This window comes from Neodiprion virginianus, chromosome 6 (assembly GCF_021901495.1).
Source record: "Neodiprion virginianus isolate iyNeoVirg1 chromosome 6, iyNeoVirg1.1, whole genome shotgun sequence".
Taxonomy (NCBI): Eukaryota; Metazoa; Arthropoda; class Insecta; order Hymenoptera; family Diprionidae; genus Neodiprion; species Neodiprion virginianus.
The window spans coordinates 22,362,051-22,382,157 of NC_060882.1; the positions used below are offsets into that span (position 1 = coordinate 22,362,051).

At 42.3% G+C, this 20,107-nt stretch overlaps 1 protein-coding gene across 5 annotated transcripts in view; it reads left to right on the forward strand.

Annotated features, from left to right (window-relative positions):
• LOC124306947 (uncharacterized) overlaps positions 1 to 20,107 on the forward strand; it is a 53,514-nt gene that overhangs the window by 21,219 nt on the left and 12,188 nt on the right. The window contains exons 2-11 of one of the 5 annotated variants that reach the window (XM_046768135.1): positions 13,093 to 13,196; positions 13,357 to 13,420; positions 14,788 to 14,924; positions 15,576 to 16,016; positions 16,323 to 16,566; positions 16,816 to 17,158; positions 17,373 to 17,511; positions 17,619 to 17,802; positions 18,148 to 18,352; positions 18,433 to 18,544. In XM_046768135.1, coding sequence (XP_046624091.1) covers positions 13,359 to 13,420; positions 14,788 to 14,924; positions 15,576 to 16,016; positions 16,323 to 16,566; positions 16,816 to 17,158; positions 17,373 to 17,511; positions 17,619 to 17,802; positions 18,148 to 18,352; positions 18,433 to 18,544 — 1,867 coding nt within the window. In that variant the 5' untranslated portion in view covers positions 13,093 to 13,196; positions 13,357 to 13,358. Of the gene's footprint in view, positions 1 to 13,092; positions 13,197 to 13,349; positions 13,421 to 13,843; positions 13,902 to 14,787; positions 14,925 to 15,575; positions 16,017 to 16,322; positions 16,567 to 16,815; positions 17,159 to 17,372; positions 17,512 to 17,618; positions 17,803 to 18,147; positions 18,353 to 18,432; positions 18,545 to 20,107 lie in introns of those variants that run through there. The other 4 variants (XM_046768139.1, XM_046768134.1, XM_046768136.1 and 1 more) reach the window with 4 other exon arrangements.

The following is a 20,107-nucleotide window of genomic DNA, read 5'->3' on the forward strand; positions in this document are numbered from 1 at the left end:
CGGAGCATTGTTAATGTTTGCTCGCAAGTAGAATCGCTGATACAAATGGGGGAGTCTCTTCGTACAGCGATACATTCTAGATGCTTCATACCACTGCTTGTATTCTAGCTGTACGCGGTTGTTCTTTCTCTTGTATAGGTAATGCTAACAGCTCTGGGTACGTTGAAATACACAACCCGCGTTGCTTATAGTTCACGGGATTTTCAGGTCGACGTAATTATCGATATTCCAGGCATTCCGTGTCCCGTTTGCAGTGCTTTCTTCATCAAACAAATTTTTAATGAACAACAGTAGTTTTAATGATCGTGCTTTAGTCTGATTCCTTGTGTTAATTATTATGAGATTCGAAGTCGAACTAATTTACACTGAATATCGAAAACCTAAACAATTTCACCGTTCATCGGAGATTGTTAAATGGCGTCTCATTAGATCTATAATTAGGAAAATATGGAAAACGATGAAATTTTTACTTACAAGCTCAACGAAATGTGAGGCGTTGCATGGATGACTGGAACCGAAATATTTTGATGAATATTATTTTTGAGAGAACGGCGGTAAAACGAGTCAGCTTTTGATGTGATTGTTTTTTTTTTCATTCTATCGCTGTTTTTTCCTCCATATTTCCAAGCTCTCTCTGATTGGAGTTGATATGCTTTGAAGCAAAAAATTTCATCCCTATTTGTTCTTTTAGCTACACAACATGATACACGCGTGTATTCAACCGGGTAAAACTCAGAGTCCCTGCAGTAATTGAATTAAAAACTGGTAATTTGATCATTTCCACACACTTAAAATTAATTTCTGACAGTTAATAGATTGAAAAAAATGCTCTGAAACGACTGAAGCCTGATTCATATTACTGTAATTATTCTCGTTAGTCGAACACTTACCTGTATACGCTAAACAAAAATTTTGTCACCAAATAACGATCGCCCGTCGTGTATTTTTGTACATACCTTGCTAACTTCGACCCTGTGTGAGAGGTCCGGTCACCCGATCAGAATGATGTTTGATTTTGAGAGTAAAATAGAGAGCTGCAAGCTATTTGTCGCGAAGCAGTGCACGTGCGGGTTGGTGATAAAAGCTCTTCGCATAATTTGAAAATGATACCACCAAGTGTCGTAGGTAAGCATTGCCAACCGATTGGTTGCTCCCAGTGCCTACATACATTTCACCACCGGGGCATCAGTTTTAGTGAAGAATTCCCCGGCCTGAAAGCCCCTTCGGCGACACAATTACGAGGCACAAAGTACCTTGGAAGACGAACGCGTGTGTGGGAGACGAACGAAGGTCGACTGGGACTATGAAGAGACACTTTAGATCTCGGCTCGCTTCGCTGTTGTTCGAGCACCCGGTGTAGATGGAATACGTAATTGATTTAGGTGGTGTACCGAGTTGGCTATTACCCAGCCTCTGCACACACCTGTCCTCCGCCCTTCTGCCGCTAAGATCTTTCCCCTACCTCGTTCGAAACAGCAGCTTCCTCCATCGGTAGCTATACACTGCCACAGTTGCTAACTCAATAAATTGTCTAATGGCGTTAGTAATCGCGTTGCAAATATTTTAAACGACTTTATAGTTTACCCATTGCAAACAACTGTCGTAAAACTAAACTAAGAGAGAGAGAGAGAGAGAGAGAGAGAGAGAGGAGAGAGGTTGTCTGCCGTTCCTGTCGTTAAGGTAACGTTCTTTTAAAAGGTTTCCGTATCTATTATGTATTCGCCATTATACTACCAACACAGTGTACGTTTACTTTGGTGAAAAATTTAAGGTAATTAAGAGGAGGTGCCGTTGTGATGGAAAATTTATTCAATGTGCTGTGTACATATATATATATATATATATATATATATATTCTACATTTTTGTTAAATTATGCCTTTCAATATTTTGTTAATTAACTTTCCCATTCAAAGTGCGTACGCATTCATCGTGACGAATACGTCAATTTTAGCTATTCGGAATTCCTGCATTTGCGCGTTAAAGTTTTCAGAATCCAACGTCGGCGATTCATGTTTAAAACGGCTTTTAAAGTAATAAATCTCATTATCGTAGCGAAAACAGATGTGCGCGAGGCATGAAGAAGAGGGTATGGCCTTACAAGGAACGATTTGGGAGCGGTAACTGTTTTCATTTGCGAACATTTATGCGTAACGCGATTTTCAGCGAAATACGTGTAACAGATTGCCAAATTATTCCGAATGAGATCCAACAAATTAAACCGTGTCTTTTGACAGCTGTGATATAAACTTGCACTTCCGGGATGAGAATCACCGTTGATGTATTTAAAGTTAAAGGAATTTGCATATCAGCCTTCGAAAATCTCGCCGTATTCAATATAAATAATTATTCCCCTCGTACATATACGCCATCAATTATTACGTATTACGGTATAACAACATTTTCCACTTAAAACGCCGAACAAAGTGAATGTTAAAACGCTTATAAATGACGTTAACTCATAATTGCAGGACGCTACGCTGGTCTTGCTTATGCTCATCTCCTACGGAATCTGACTCATGATTAGTATGTGTCTTTGTGCAGAAACTAATTTAGGATCAGAATAAGTGCTGTATGGATTTTTAATCAAATTCTTCGGAAAATCGTGTATTATATTTAACACGCTGCAAGAATTTAGAACAAAGTAATCGTCTCGGCAAGTCTTTGGTACAGATACGAAGAAAACCTCTAAGAAGAAACTAGTTTCGGTATGTTTTGCAACGTTTTTACAAGAAATTCGTTAGGATGGCTTACCTCGACCGCAGGGACCGCCGCTTAGGATCACGACCCTATTCTCTCGGAATGACTTTCCGGTTCTTTGCAAGCCGCTTTCGTACAGAATAAACCAGTTGAGAAGGTCACGAGCAGAGTCGGACAAGTAGACGGAGTCGAAGAAGGAATAACGATGCATTCTGTTACTTCATTCAATCTTTTATAGAGAAAAGTATCGTACCTGCGAATTTGATGTTCCTCGAGTGACCCTCTCTGAGAGGGGAGAGCAAATGTTAACACCCCAGCCTTTTTCCCGTCCTCTCGTTCGCAGTTTCAGAACGATTAGTTGAATGAATCACCTGTGTTTAAGGAGGGAAACGACGAGAAGAACGATGGCATTGCTCGTACAAAGCAGTGCTTTGGGAAATGAGGGTGTATAATATTTGAAAGGGAAAATAGTACGACCGTGAGAGCTCGAGGTGTACGCAATCAATGCCGGATAACAAATGCGGTGTTTAAAAGGGACAGATAAAATGGAAAATGATAAATCGAAGTGAGGAGGAGGAGGGGGGGGGGGGTTGAGAAAAAGTGGGAGAGGGAAAAAAATGGTGTCATCTATCTCGTTAACTAAAGTGCTCAGAAATTAAATTAATTCGGGATACGGGCATCGGGTAGGCAGGTCCACTCCCACTGAGAGTATATTGTTCTGACTTTTTTAGAAGATCCATTGTGGGAAGTTGCTAACACTGAAACAATGCCCTCATTGTTTTAGCATCCCTCAAAACAGTACCTACACTCAAACCACGCGATCTCGGTACCCCCGTGCTGCCTTTAACCTGATTGTCATATTCGTCCTCATCGTACGTATAATACCCTCGTCATTGGCTTCGGCTCCATGAAATCAGACTACCTTTGCGTCCGCCTTTTTCATTCTTTCAGCTTTCGACCCCGATGAAACTCGACGGAGGTATACGCGTTTCTCTTTTCTCATCAAGCTCGCGAAAAGAAGCTTATTCATTTATCCGCAGACTGGAATTCTGAAATCGAGAGAGATATTTTTTTCCTACATATACTATGCCCTCCTACACGTGCTGGAAATTGCCCCTCGCCGGAACACGCTCTATTTTCACACGAACAGTTTCGTTCGATGAAACACCACCTTCGCTGTAATTTTGACGGAAAAAAAATGAATACACATATATACATAATAAGGCCAACTAAAGTAGCCGTGTAATGATTTTTTTTCCCTCTTCTTTACACGCCGATGACGTACAATGTGGGCGGTGGCCCAGCTGTGGGGCTACTTTATGGCGTCATATTTTTCCCATCCTCCCTAAGTATCCCACCCACGGACTTGGGCCAAATTTTGTCTCCAACGAACGCAGATGGTACGAGACCCGGAACAAGAATTATAACTCGGGTGAAAATTTTTTCGTTTTCCGACTTTTCTGCAGATCAAAGAGGAAAGGTGATGAACGAATTTTTTAATGCTCGAAATGAAAACCCTCCGATAACCACTTTTTTCTATACATGACTGTGCGATTTCCATCGTAGACCTTACTTCATAACAGGGAATATTAATGGCTCCCGAGCGGAAACTACCACCTTGAATCTGAGCAGTAGGTCGTGCAGCTTTTCATGTTTCATACTAGGTACAGTCCTCTTTGCAACGGGCTCTTTGCGTTTATTTGCGAGTATGGAGATTCAAGCCTTTCTGACCGACTTAGGACGGGCAAAGCTCTTTTCCTTTTCACCCTAGCATCGATTTTCGGTTCTGCAAAGACCTCGCATCAAACGAATCGTCTTACCTTTCCCATTCACATGAAATTTCAACGAAGATCTCCTTCTTCTCGACCTTTCGATGACGCGTAAGCGTAAAGTATTCAAGGTCGATTTAGTTTTCACTTCTGCGAAGTCAGCCACTTATATATAATATATATAGATCGTTTTGCCCCCTGGCTGAATCTTTCGTGATCATGAGATTCATTTTTCCCTAACTGAAAACGAAGCAATTAGAACTGCGCGAGAAAAACCAGTCTCATCCTTCCGGTGTGCTGTGTGAATAAAACTTTGCACCCTCTTTTCCTCAACCGTCAGGGACAAGTTTTACCGATACAAGACCGACCGAGAACGAAGGAGAACGAAACCCGGAGGGCGGAAAAAGGTGAGAAAATAGAGAAAGTGAGAATGAGAGACACGTCGTAAAAGTTCACTTTGAAATGCGAAAGAGACCGGTTATATTATTTTATTTCATATTACAGCCGTCACTTTCTTTCAGATGAAGTGCCTGTCGTTTCAGCGATCATGCGATATTGATAAACCGAAGTTGTTGTGTGCCACTGAAATTTGTTGAGAGAAAGAAAGAAAAAAAAAAGAAGACCAACGCGTATAACGATAACATCAAGGTATATACCTAGAAGCCATGTATATCATGTATTCATGTATAATGTATATACATATTGCAAAAAAGTTCTCTTATCCATAACATTTCGTAATTCAGGATGGAAAGTGGCAAAAGTTTTGTATTCTACTATTATTTTTCTGCAAATCATAACGCGATAAATATCAACACCCACAAGATAGTTCAGAGACATTAAACGGGTAGCTTCCGCCCATGGAAAAACGACCGATTACCTTGGTTTCGGGTGGTTTTCACTCTTGTACCATTTTCTGTCCGATGTATTTGCCACAAGCACTCAGGTCGGCGAGCCGCCTGCAGCCCGCCGTATCCGATGTACCGTCAGATCAGCACGTCAAATGAATATTCGCGTATACGAACCGCGCTCATCCCGGAAGCGCCTGTTTGTTCGCCAGTGGTCCCGATCCATGCGGTTGCGATAGTCGGCCAATGCGAAGAGTACAACCGATCATTGCAAGCCTGCGCTATTGCGCGATTGCGTGAGGCCAGCTGGCTAATGTTTGTTCGTATAGCGCGAGCGAAGTTCAGATAATGCGCGGCAGTCGAGGAATGCCGGGTACGCGAGCAGGTTATTTGATATTAATTAGTGCCGGTTGGTGTAAGCGCTGAGCGTAGCCGGAGCCCCGGTTTCAAAGGGTTGTCAGAGGCAGACAGAGGACGAGAACAAGGGTACGGGGGTCGTAAGGTCGAGGTCGGGATCGGGGGGGAGGGTGGAGGAGCTTTTCACCCCGTGTGTGAGCAGCGTACGCATGCATCGCATTCGTACCTATTTCCATATGTATGTACTTACTTACCGACACCTCGGTGCTTGTACGTAACCGTATGAGTACCTACTTGTCAATATTCATGTTCAGGCAAAGAGAGGAGAGTTAACTATAAATAAACTATGGATTACCACGCTGTCATTTCCAGCGCACGAGTAAAGGTAAGGGTGAAACCTTTGCACAAGGTTTATTAAGCATGTTTACCGACTCCGGTGCTTTACGGAAATGAAAGAACCACGCATTACTAATTTGGCGGGACCGTTGTTTATTCGTTACACTTCTGTGCATCGTTCTCAGACATCGATGTAGGAGAAAAAAAAAAAAAAAACGTATTAATCATCGGCCAAGTTCTAATGAAGAAGAGATACCGCGTAGTTTTAATATTTCACGAAGAATATGAAAAATTCATTTCGTTACCTTAATAAAGTTAGCTAGTTGGTAGAAAAGAGTTGCTATTATATTCCTATTTTCTTCGGTTGGTGGAATTTTATTTTTATACCATTTTTAAATGATATTCAGACGAATACAGTTTCGGAAAATGTACTTCTAACTTTCCCTCACGTTTTCAAGCGGTACGGCAAACTGTTTCTCAAAATTATCTCTATCAATCAGTTTCCTGTCCATATTTACAAAAGCTGGGACCTCGGTCCTGTTACAAACTTGCCCTGCGATCAGTGAGCTACGGACAATAGGTTCAACCCTTGCGCGGTGGTTTGAAACCTCGTTGCCAGTATTTGTAGGATGTTCAGTAATTTAAATTTCTTGCTGTACTTTCCGTGATGTACGGAATTTTTAAGTGGGCGGCCGCTTAAATGCGCGTCAAGGATGGAGCCGTTATAATGAATAATAATGAGAACAAAAGAAATTTCGAACGCGTGTACCCTTTAATCTTCTATTGTATTTCCGTCCCACGCTCACACCGTCTTTGTTAGTCCCCCCCCCCCCCCCCCCCCGCCCCCCACTTTCACAATCAATTACCACCGTCACAAAGTCACCCTGGAAAACAGGGAACATCATACCGGCAACTCGATCGTTATAATCACTCGCAGATCGAGTCAAAGGCAGTAATATGCGCCCAAAAACGAATTTCCCGTGGAAAAATCAAAACGCAATTGAAAACAGGGGTGAATGAAGATTGTTTTCGTATCCATAGAAATTTGTTTATCCGCGTGCGTTTGTTTACCAAGCGTAAATCGAATGTATTTCGAAACCTCGATGCTGCTTCCTCCAATGTTTTGAATTATTTTTACATCCTAAGTTGTCGATGATATTGTCCAACTGGCTAAAATGGGGTGAATCGGTGAACCGAATTTAATGCTCACAATGCTCGGGGTTAGAGAGAAATGAATATCTTGCAGCGGGTGTAGAATGTTTCAAATATTCTACTGACGGCGATTCTACAGCGCCAGTTATATGGCCGTTGTGAATCGAGGGAATATCGAAGTGTAGATTCGAACAAATATCAAAGCCATTGTAGGTGTATGTGATTATTATTTCGCATGAAATCCCGGCAAAAAATTTCCAATAAATTGCTTGAAACGTCAAATATCCGTTTCTAGTACATGCATATCGTATAAATCTACTACGCAGCAAAGAGATACCGCTGTTCTTTAACAGCCGCGCTCGTCGCAGCTAGGTAGGTACTTTACCGTTTTGATCGTGTACGAGTCGTGATTCATGTCTCTCTCACACCGCTCCTTCTCACATTCTCGTTTATATCCTGCAGTGCTCGAGCAAGGGTATATATTATTTTTCTGTAAAAGAAACAACAAATTGATACCAATGGTTCCCTGTATAGACGACTTTGCTATATCATATTACCTACAGCCAGCATATGACTGTTGTAGCTAACAACCGGACCACATAATGACAAGATAAAACTACATAGCGTGCACGAAAGAACCTTGTGTCGAGTTTCTGGTATTCGTTTGAAATCTGCAACCCGTGTACACAAAGCCTTGCCGTTCCTTTGAGCTGACGTTTCCTAGATACGTATCTCGCGCTTTCAACGACAGAACTAGAACACTCTGTGTCACATCTCAAATCGCCCATCCATGGTTCATTACACGTTCTTACGATCAGTAAAAATTATCGACGGATTCCCTTTCGCCTCTGCATCGACGAAATAAGATACGCGCCTTAATTGTCTAGTTAATTTTCAGCCCAGCGGGCGCCGATCAAGTTGCAAAATGAAACTGAGTAATTTAATTTTAGTTGGCTTAAAGTAGCAAGATGGGGGGAGGGGGTGAACTTTGTTTGTAGTTTGGTTTCGGTTATTATAACGAGCAGATGCGCGTCTAGCAGGTTAATGTGGCAGGGCTAGGCAACGCAAAACACCGCACAAGTTTCCCCTCGGCAGTGTGTGTCTTGGGACCGCTTAACGCTTATTGTTAGTTGATAGAGTCTGGAGTTTGTGCTGATCTGAGTCGGATGGAAGGGTGGGAAGAGGGGGCTGGTGAGGAGGAGGTAATTTTGATGAGGAAAATAAAGTCTGTCCGAACAACCCTGTGCTCTTTTCACCTTCCTCTGATCTTCGCAGCGATTAATTACAGAATTCTTTGAAATTTACTTGAGACCGTTCTGCGCTAACAAAATCTCTCCGGCGATGAAATAAATTCACGCGTCTACTCGTTGCCATTAATAAAATTTCTACGTTTACCAATCCCGCGATGTAATCTACCCCGTATCGAAACTCCGCGCTCCTTATACCGGCTTGACCTCAACAATTCGCATCTGTGGACTCGAAATTCCAAACTTAATGTTCGATATGACGCTATTAACAGTCGTGTCCACCGAGCCATAGCGGCAAATTGAATATCACTGACGACCCATGCCCTAGTCCTTGACTCGACAACTTCTTTCCACATTCACTTGACTCCCATAAATTTCTGTCCCTTCCACCCTGTAGGAATTCCAAGGGTTTCCTCGCTTATCGCGCTCCGTGTCAGTTACACCCTCTTACAAGCGAATGAGGGACGTCAGAGTCGGGTATCGATGACATAAAAGTCCTCTTGGATGTCGACGAGGGAATTTAAAGTTGTGAAAGGATGGAAAACTGGTCATCTTCTTTACCCTAATTCCCCAACTTGAAAGGGTCCGCAGATCACAGTTTGGACCTGGTAAGATATGCTTTGCCAGCACTCTGCATACACGAGGCCCGGCCCCTCGCAGGATTAATCAAAATAACCAGCCTAAATTATACTGACCGAGTTCTGACAAGAGACGATATAGCGAGGCTGAGGGTTCGTCTGAAGCGGAGGAACTTCATCATTCCGTTTGAGTAATTGAAAGGGTTCCTTTCAAAGATGCAGAAGCCCAACTGGGGCCCGAACCTCAAGTCTCGGAGAGAAAAGAAGAAGCGTTTTGATCGTGCAGTTGACTTCCACGCAAACCCGTTTCACATTTCGCGGAGTATTTTGAATACTAAATTGATACCGTAATGGGTTCCTGGGAGTGTGATTCAAACGAGTTGTGACTCGTAATTTGCTTTTATTGGCGCGGATCCATTCGGAAAGCCTTTCATACCTTCTCATGGTGAAGGTTACCAAACTGAATAGAATTGTGCCCATAATGCAGCAGGAGAACAAAAGCTTTCATGGGAGGCAGAGTCCCATCGGCATGGTATACACGTTCACGTCAAAGAATCTGTTCGGGCATCTCACGGGTAGAAAGCACTTCGCTCTTATTACTAGCCAATAACTTGAGGTTGTCGTGGATACGACGTGAGCATAAGAGGTCAATGGTCAAGGCACGCGTGCGTCGGGCCGACTATTGCGTGGTCACAAAGGAAAAGTACCCTCAAAGAGGACAGTAGACAAAAGGCAAGGCACCCTGTTTTTCGTCTCACGTCTCAAATAATTTCTCTGTGTTCCCTGTTCCTCTGGTGGTCCTGGACAGGCAATCACGCTGTCAACTTATGCCTACGAAATAAAACCAACCCCAAGTTTCACCACATGGTTTTATAGAGACTGTCGACTACATTGATCAATTCCCCAACGCCTTTGTCTGAAAATAGCATATCGCTGCTGTATTTTAACAAGTAAAATGTACCGTCGTATGTCATAGGTATGTGCGTATTGTTAGTGGCTGGTAACTGTGTTACATGTTCATTGTGATTCTGAAGTATTCACTCAGCGCGCTTTCGGCGAGAACTGAATCGACAACCTTCAATGTTTTGATCCAGATTATAAATCTGTCAGTTTTTTCAGTTTACTATTGCACGAACAGCACTGCGATTGTCAGTTCGATGCTGCCTCGTATCGTCAGACGGGTTTCATGGTACAGAAGATCGAGTAAGATGGGTCAATCTCGATAACCGTTCAAAGCAAAAATGAGAAGAAGAAGAAGAAGATAACAAGATGGGAATTATTGTCTGGGTCACGCGAAGACAGGAGAGAACGCCTATGATCAGCATTGGAGAACAACTTTTGGCTCGCGCTGTAAATAGGATTGGCAGACGAAACATCTATTTTGATCTCGGAGCGAGCGAATGCTTCAAGTAAATGGCGAAGCCCGTCTCTTCATCACTCTGGGGTGCGCACGACAGACGCGCTACAAATGTAGGCCATAGTCGGCAGAAGGGTAGTTCAACTTGCTTACACGTAACTTTTCGACGAGAGAACCTTCGGGACGTCAAGCCGAGAGGGAGAGGCGGGAGTAACGGGAGAACTAAGAGGGTCGGGAGGACTTGAACTTCTTTCATCACCGGTACCGGGATCCGGCCCGTTCTTCTCTCGGCAAGAGCCGGTTTTGCAATTATTAGAAAGTCCCGTTTGTTCCCATGGCGACGAGTCCCTAGCCTATCTTCATTCTTCTCACCGTCTACCTGCCGGGACGCGGAAGCGTTCATTACTCCGTTAGGGTACATCCAGAGCACCTTGAATGCTTCTCGAGATACTTGTCCTCCGGAACATTCACTTCAAGGATACTTCCTTTGTGCCTAGTCTCGAGCATGGTTTGCGCAATGGTTTAGTGTGACGCGAGTTTGATCAAATCACGATTCATTAGCTTCGCTCGAAAATTACTCGAAATTAACATTTCGACAACTGGCAATCTCCAACCGGGATCGCTTATCGCCATTCGCATGCTCGTTCACCCTCACATAGTTAGACTCTCCACATCCGGGGCACCGGAACTGAAGAGTGCATTGAATTATTGATTAAATCACCAGTGATGTTACTGCACCGTAAAGATTCGTCGAAATTTCCGTGATTCTGCTCACGGTAATCCTGACCTATGAATCATAACGGAATCGATGCGTTACACGATTCAGGGAGCAAGTTATTACCACTTTATACTATCACAGAGGTGTATTCGGTGCTGTATAATAGGTACCCTCTTTATCCCCATGACAATGGAGGGAAAGTTGAAGAAATAAAAGTCACTTTCAACGAGTGTCATATACCGGCATAACTACGCCAATAAATTCAAATTATACTTCTCGCCTCCTTCAACAATAAGTACAGTATCCATATCGCGTGATGGGGTCGAGCCCATCTTGTCGGTGAGGCAGGTCTTTCTCCCAAGTTTCTCCCGGTTTATTTTCAGGAGTTTTATTCTAACCTTATACTTCGGTTTGATGAAACAGCGTTAAGTTGGCAGATTCTTTCATGATGCACCAAATAACCTACCACGACCATTCCAGCGAAATTGCGCTACCTCAGATTTTTCGGAAGTACCGAAAAAACTTGCTATCCAATGAAGGGTATGATTAGAATAATGCTTCCTCGGGGATTGAGAAGAGTACCGAACCTGGCAGGATTTGAAAAAAAGTCACTGGGTAGGGATCTGCTTTATTTCTTTTTTATTTTCAAAACAATGGCGGACGTATCGAAAAGTTATTGATCGGTGATTGTGAATCGAACACTGAACAAGTTACTGTTTTTCCCTTTGAGTCTAGTTAACTTTCAAATTTCCAACCATAGACTGTATTTTAGGACTAAGAAGAAATTTGCGAAATTGGTGAAATATTCTTTCACACATGTATGTGAAATGACAAATTCGAAAGTGATAAAAATCTTTGTAGCGATCAGATATGAGAGTGCAGGTTCGTTGGATCAGGTGTACTCTCCTGAACGTAGCTTCCATAATTAACAATAAATGAGCGCACAACGGAGTGCACGTTGCACATCCCTTCCATTACAGTTAACCGCGGTCTCTTCAACAAATTATGCATGTACCATATATTCCGACCACAAGGGGTCAGTTTGTAAACATTCGAACTTAATTAACCTTGTTGCTCGTGTCCGTCAAAGGCGGGTGTTATTTCAAAGTAGAAATCCAATCATACACTGTTTTTCCGGTTTTACCGGCTTGACCGGCTTATCCGGTTGTATTGAACGATTACACAGGCTTGCGATGATTTTCCCATGGTAAAACCGAGTAGTAATTTCGGCAGGTATTAGATACGAATCTATGAAAGAAAGTGTTTAAAAAATTCTACGCGTAAATTTTCCAACAAACGTTTTTTTCTGATTTCCTAGTACTCCTAGAGTTAACTTTCAATTTCTGTGTTAAATATATGTATTAATGGTAGTGTTGGTATTTAAATATTTATTTACTCTCACTAGATGTTGTTTAGGGTGATTTTAAGCATACTTAGAGATACGTAAGAACAAGAGAAAAAGATTGAACAGAAGTTTTGAAGAAAGTAAAAAAAGATATAGGTCGTTTCGATTTATCTAGTCTCTTAAGTCTTGATTAAAACTAATACTGTTCATTTTATACCTAAGCGTACAGTTCTATATTCATTACATTTTTATTTTTTCATAAAAATTGTTCAAAAATCAGTAAATATGCGTATCTTCCATAAGAATAAATCGCGATATGCTGTATAAAAGCCAGCGCTATATTTGAACTCAACATACGTGAATACCTAAAAAAAAAAAAAACATCAATACTTAAGGGGGAAATTAAAAGTTGTATTTCGCAGGTCTGTGTTACGTATTTAACGGAGAGCGATCACTGCCCGACTGTTTCACAAAATTACACAAACAATCGCAGAAAAAAAAACCAAAAACATATAAACAAACAAACAATTAGGTCAATTCACACATCTCTCCGATTTCACCGACGAGCAAAATCTCGGTATGCTCGAGACCATTGCAATAGTTTAAATCACTGTCTCATAAAATCGTATACTCGAGTTTGCTGATTTTGGGGTTGCTTTCCACATTTACCGACTGCTGACTGAGCGTAGGGATTGGGGTTGCGGTTGAGATGCTGGTGGAAGAACACAGAGATCACTTCCCCGATACTCCACCAGTGGCTGTTGCACGTGTGGATCAGACAGACTGATCTACGGTAGGTATACAAATTATCGTACAAGCTCTTCTATTCCCGTCTACGTACGGGACTGTAGCTCGGGAAATTAATCATCTGTCTCAAGGTCACCATTATATACATCTATATGATATACACCTATGTATGTTTGATTGGAATTGATGAAGTTGGCAGTTTACAGGTATGGGGCGATTTTCCGTATCCAGCAAGCTTATTGATTTTGTTGATGAAACAAAAATTGACTGGTAATTAATTTTCTGAATTATTAAAACAATTTCTTCACACATAGGGTAGTTGATTATACAATTATAAAATGTTCTACGTGTTGTGAACTTTTAATTTGCTTGGCTATTGATCGGTATATACGTTTATTATTAATACGTTGCGTTCGATTTTAAACGGGCTTCGAAAGATTCTTTCGCAAAGTTATTTCATTATAGCGGTTGTATAATGGCGCTACAGTAACGAGCAATTGGGAATCCGTCTGGAATTTACCTCATACCTCCTCGTTTACCATACGCTAGTGAACTCTAAGCCCTGCGATTCACAATGCCGAGAGTGATCCAACAGCCACCGGCGTTGAATTAATATACAACTTCATTTTTCTCCCTCATTTCACTTCTTTGTAGAACGGTTATTCGAAAAAAGTGTGTACCTATCTTTTGCAGGTCGGCCAGGCCCTTGCCATGCGATGTCGTTGCCCAGCCCCAGACTTCGACATTACAGGTCGAAAACACAAGATCAAAACTTATTTTCTCAAAATTTCTATACTCTCGTATTTTCCATTCTGAAATATTTCTGCTCTGCATCCTTAAGCTTTGGAATGAAATTCATTGATTCGAGTTACACGCATATTTTATACACATATTTTTTTTCACAACGTATTACGTTTCAACTGTAACATCATTGTTATACAGTTAACAGTTTTTGCATACGTTTGCAGCATTACATACAGCATTGTATACATTGTTGATTGTGTTTCAACAATACATTAAGGTAGTAGAGTTTTTCTTGTGTAATCAGTTGGTCGCTAACCATTCAACAAATTTCGTACAATGTGATTTTAAGTTTATTTGCAAACATATAATTGGCTTCATATACACATGTTGTAGAAGTAAATTACATATATACCTTTCATCGATCACTTTAAGAGAAAGAAACAGATCGAGAACGATTGATGACTTTTAATAAGAACTCAGACGAACGGTTTTTTCTCACTGACTGTAACTCGACCATATAAGAAGTTACTTTCAATTCGGTATTCACGCACACATGTACGTAGAAATATAAAAAAAGGAAGACCAAAGCAAGACTGTGGCTTCGATCAACTTCGTTCCAATTATGTAATAAATTTGATTCATAGAACCAGCTGAAAGACGCGGTTCACTAGACGAGGTTTGAACGCGAGACGAGTTAATCACCGTTTAAAACCATCGTTCGACTAAGTCTGTTAAAACTGCTCTCTCGGCATGGCCTGGTTAACTCTGTACTTCACTTTATATTATAATTAAGATGCACCCATTTCTATTCCTTCCACCGTATAAATACGATGTAAGCAATTCACTGCTGTTTGGTAGCAGTATCGATAACCACGTCAATGTTTTATTTCCAGGACCATGACAGCAATTTGCTTCGTGTGCAACCTGCCCATCCTCAGCCATCAGGTGGGACTAATTTGGCAGGGCGGAAATGGGTGGGACGATCTTCTTCGAGAGCAGGTCGAAGAATCAACCCTCAAACAACGGCTGGGTAAATATTTTCAACCAAATCAAGCATGAGGAATACATATCATGGTTTTATAAATCACTAGCCAACTTGCATTTCTTATTAGCGCATGAGATTGAAAATGTTTTTGACAATGAAATAGAAAGAAGAATTTTTCCATTCCGCATCGTCTTCTTTTTAACTATCTCGTACTTCTGTGTGAATGTTCAAGACTTCGTTTCTGCAATTATTTGGCCACGGTGGATAATGCAATCCTCATACATATTTCTACAGCTTTGATTGGTATCGAAAATTGAGGAACAAAATATTTCTGAAAACGATGATCTGATACCTCTTTTAAATTGGATAAATGAAATTTCCTGTGGTTAATGTCACGCCGTCGAGGCGTTTGCTTGAGTATCGTGTTGGCCGTATCCAAGGAAACCTTTTACCTTATCGCGTCCCCCGCAACCGAGTAATTTTAATCAGAGCTGGGCTGGGAAAAGAAAACAAACCAGCTAATTGAAAAGTTAGAAGCGTTATGCTAAATATTCTGAATCCTTGGAACGCCACAAGACACTTGGTAAATTAAACAGAAATTATATTAGATCGACCACATCGCCTTCTGCTTCTTGCTATTTCACCCTCGCATCCTTGTAATTTTATTACTGTACTCATAATTCCGGACACTTGTAGGAGCGGGGCGGAGGGACTCGGCCGCACAGATTACCTCAATTTCACCACCGAATGAGATCCAGGAATCGTCTCCTCCAAATCAGCGTCGGCGTCGGTCCAGCTTGGCCCAGTTGACGGAACTCCTGAAGGAATGGGGCGGCGGCGGGACGTCGAGCAAGGGTGGAAAGGGTGGGAAGCTGCATCGGCGAGAGACCCTTGCGGACATCGCGAAGTCCATGCCATGGCCGAGACAACAGACAACGGACGCGAGCCATATGACGAGCCTCCGAAGTAGGAGGGAGAGCTCCGTCGACAGCGGAATCAGAAGTCAGGTGTCCTACAAATCAAGGAGAGACTCGACCATCAGCGACTTCAAGAATGAATTGGCCCGATTTTGGAGCAGAAAGGACTCGCAGCAGTCTTCGGCCCCGCCAACGGTCATTTCGCCAACCACGAGGAGAGGTAATCGCGACTACCGTATTTTACTGTTACAATCCGGGCTCTGCAGCGATTCTCGAGTATCTTGTTCAAGGAGCTCGATTCTCGAAAAGAAGTGGGCTCCTTGGCAATGCTCGGGAATTCTTTGAGCTCCCGAAACTTTGTTACAATCCAACCCAGGCTGCCTCGCCCTGCTTTGTTCGAAGTAATAAAGAGAGAAAATTGCTGACAAAGTTGTCTTAAAGGTCAAGAATCTTCGGCGTGGATATACCGAGAATCCACCTGGAAGAATTTCGCGCGTTTGCTAACCGGGATCAAATTTCTTTTTAGGCTCCGGAGAATCCGTTAAAAACTCGAGACGTGGGTCTGGAGAGAGTGCTAAGTCGCGGAGAGATTCCGTCGTTGGTGGGCAGTCGGTCAGCCCTGGAGAACGGAAACACAATTGTCGACACCGCAGACGCAGGCAGTCCCAACAGTCCCAGGAAGGCGGAGGTGTCACTCCTACTAAATACTACCGGAGTGACCAAAGGCCCAGCGCTTCGAGCACCGACAGTGGGGCCAGCTGTGCGGTTAGGTTCGTCTCATTCACTTTGGCGGCATTAATTTTGCAAGAAGCATGTGGGAACGTATATCACGATAAACGGATAGCCGACAAAGTTTCGCGTGGGCGGAAAACAGGAAGGGATTCCTCCGGTATATTCGCTATCAAGTTTGCGGCGTCCTTGCATTTAACCGGAACATTGGAAGTTATATTCTATTGAAACTTGAACGATTGTTGTTGTTGATAAAAATCGAGATATACACGCTCTGTTATACTGCTCAGGGAACATCTGGAGGCGCAGAGACTTCAGGCTGAAAAAAACGAGAAGGCTAGCTCGACGGTGGACGTGAAGTCTGACGTGAAAGCGCCAACGACGACGTTGACGGTAGAGATGAAGACCACTGCAACTGACAGTGGCAAATCCATGAATCTAGACCCGACGATGAATCCTCCCACGATCATCACGTCCGCAGTGACGCCGCCTCTGGTGTCACCGATGGCCGGAAGCAGTCTTCCCTTGCCAGGAATGTCCGCTTCCGGTGGCTCAAGTCCCGTAGGAACTCCGAATTTGAACAGCACCCCAACCCACCCCCTGCTCACCACAAGAAGAGATTCCACCACTCAGGTAAATGTTTCAACCAAATTGGCCCACGTCGATGTTTACAAATCCATATTCCAACGCAATTAACGAAACATGAAAGTCTGAATGAAACGACAATTGAATAGTCAAAGGCGCTCGGACAAACAGCCGTGTAGTCATTAGTTCGTTATAAACACATTCGGAAGAGGATTCTGACTTTTGATCTGAGGACAATTACTCATTGAAACATTTGTTCAAGTGCTATTACAAAGGAAAAGAGGCATCACCGAGCAAATTGGCAAGGCTAACGAGGCAGGCAGCTGCTATCGACGAATCGCTCCCACCTTCCGGTCGACGAGGGAGTCAGCCGACGCTTTCTCCGGATCCTGACGACGGAGGTACGGACTCGAATGTATAGAAGGGTTTCCGACCACAGTGGAAACGCCTCGAGTGTACTGGCTCATCAATTTTACGGTTTGTGGTAAGAAATTTTGTCCGTTTCAAGGTCGCAAGGCTCGCAGGGACTCGTTGAGTCCAGACTCAGCCTCCTATCCCAGAAGGCGTGACTCTAGGAGTCATTTGAGCCCGGACAGAAACGCTACTGATAAACGGGACATCAGTCCGATTCGACAGAGAAAAGCCAGGCTGAGACGGCAATCAACGTCCATCGCGTATGGTCGACCGCCCAGGTAAATCCTAGTTTACGTCAAAATAAATTGTTTTAGAATATTTCTCCTGGTAAATCATTTCGGTACATCTTGAAATGATTTATCATAATTTCACGACAACTGTTGGGTTCACCAAGGATCGGGTAAACATAAGAGGTATTGCTTCTCATTCGCGTTAATGTGGAATTGACAGATGTTGAAAAAGATGTACATAAAACGATAATGAGAAGACTGTTGCTAGCTTCTTATACTTACGTTTCATGCTTGCGGAAATTAAGTCAACTAGATTCATTTATAAATTTTCACGCTTCACTGTCCCAGTCAAAGATTGGATGTAACGTTGGACCGAATTTTTGTGAATCCCAGATCTTCGGATAGCTCATCCTGTTCATCACGGGATCCGAGTCCATGCGCCCGTGGACCAACTACCATTCAACATGCGCCGGTGATCAGAAGACAATCAACGACTGAAGAGATTTTGATCGCCAGAGGTTTCAGGCGGCAGAGTACAACGGAGGAAATGATACGATGCAGAAATTTCAGAAGACAAAGTTCCCAGAGCGATGACACCGTAGGTTTTAAATATTAAGAAAATCACGATTCATTAATCGCAGACCGAACAAGTCATCTACCTTTCAAAATTTGTTTCAGGTTCAACGGTACAGAGGCCGAAGGGACAGTTCGGCTCAAATTACTGACGGAACCTTTGCCACGATGACGGTCGAAACGACCAGTACATTTTTTGACAGCAGCACGCAGACCGGTGAGTTATAAATTTCGAATGAGTAAATTAACGACTCCCGTACTGTGTTACATTGACTGGAACATCGTGGTATTCTGGACTATTTCATAAGTTTGAATGAATGACTCACATGCGTCATTGCTAACGCGAATATTCTATCGTAACACACGAAATAACTACAGTGGCTCAAAATACCTCCGATACGATGTATAATTGTGAACGTATTCACTATTTGGAACAAAGATGTTGCCGAATAAACGCAATAAGGTTCCTTGAACTTTAAATTTTTGTACATTTCGTGAAAAAGTAGCTGGATCCGATCGAATCAATACCTTATCCGTATTCATCCCTATACACGAGGTTCGTGTCGTAATTTTTAACGTTTGAACACGACGCCGAAATCCCATGATACCTCGAATTTTTCGGGCCAATACGAAGCAGCCCTTTCGTGCACGCGCATGGGTAAATAATTTTCATAGCGGGTAACATCACGCAGGCGCTACCCTTGTTATAGTTCCCTTATATTGTAACAGGGTGCATCCCAGTCGATAGCTGACAACAGAATCAGCAGTAAGTAGAAAAGTCTGTCGAGAGATAATAATAATAAAAGAAAACTGCAAAGTCTTAAGACGGTGATAAAAATGCTACAACAACTAACCACGGGGTAGGTGTCATGATTTCGAACGTTTGAAGAAATGACAGAAGCGGGGAAATGATTGATTCGACTTGTTGGAAAGTGAATTGATTTGTTCGTTGATAAGTCGTTGATATCTCAAGTTGATAGATTTTTAATAGTGTCTTGAACGGGATAGAGGAAAAATTAAGTGAAAAATAAAATGGTTGAATACGTGAAAAATTGAATAATTGTTGCGGTGAAACAACGTCAATAAGTGTATGGTGTGCGTGATGAATAAAATAAAAAAAAAATTACAATCGCCCGAGAGTGGTGTATATCGTAATTGTTGAAGGGGTGAACAGTTAGAGGGCCGTTAATTAATTAAAAGTGACCGTTCGCACTACATTCGTATATGCTTAATCATTTTAAAAAATTCTCACCTAGGACGAACACTTCGATTTTTCATTAGCCACGCAATGGATGGCGCCCTTTCTGAATATTTTATCAACTCAGGGATTTTGTATTGGCAAAAAGTGAGATACCTTCGGTCATTCGTGCTAATGATGATAATTCGTTTGCCCATCCGATAAATTGCTTCGCAACGTCTGTCTCCGTTTTTCATCCGGATGAGAAAAACGAGATGAAAATTTTTATACCTTTTCATAGACAACCACTTGTGGATGCGAGAAGGCGAAATAAGCTCTTCCCGTATAGGACGAACGAAAAGACCCATTCTAAAATGTCATTCTTTGCAAAGCGCGAGTGAATTCTTGATTTAATTAAATCACCCATTAATCCCGACTTAATATATCAGTCTTAATGAAATTTTAAACGAAAATGGTTTCCGTAATTGAATAACCTTTCATTTCGGGATAAGGATTATAACACGTTAAGTATAATCAAGGAAAGCGGGCGGTGAATTGATATGAAGCGAGATAGCCAAAATTTAATCGGCGGTACACACCACT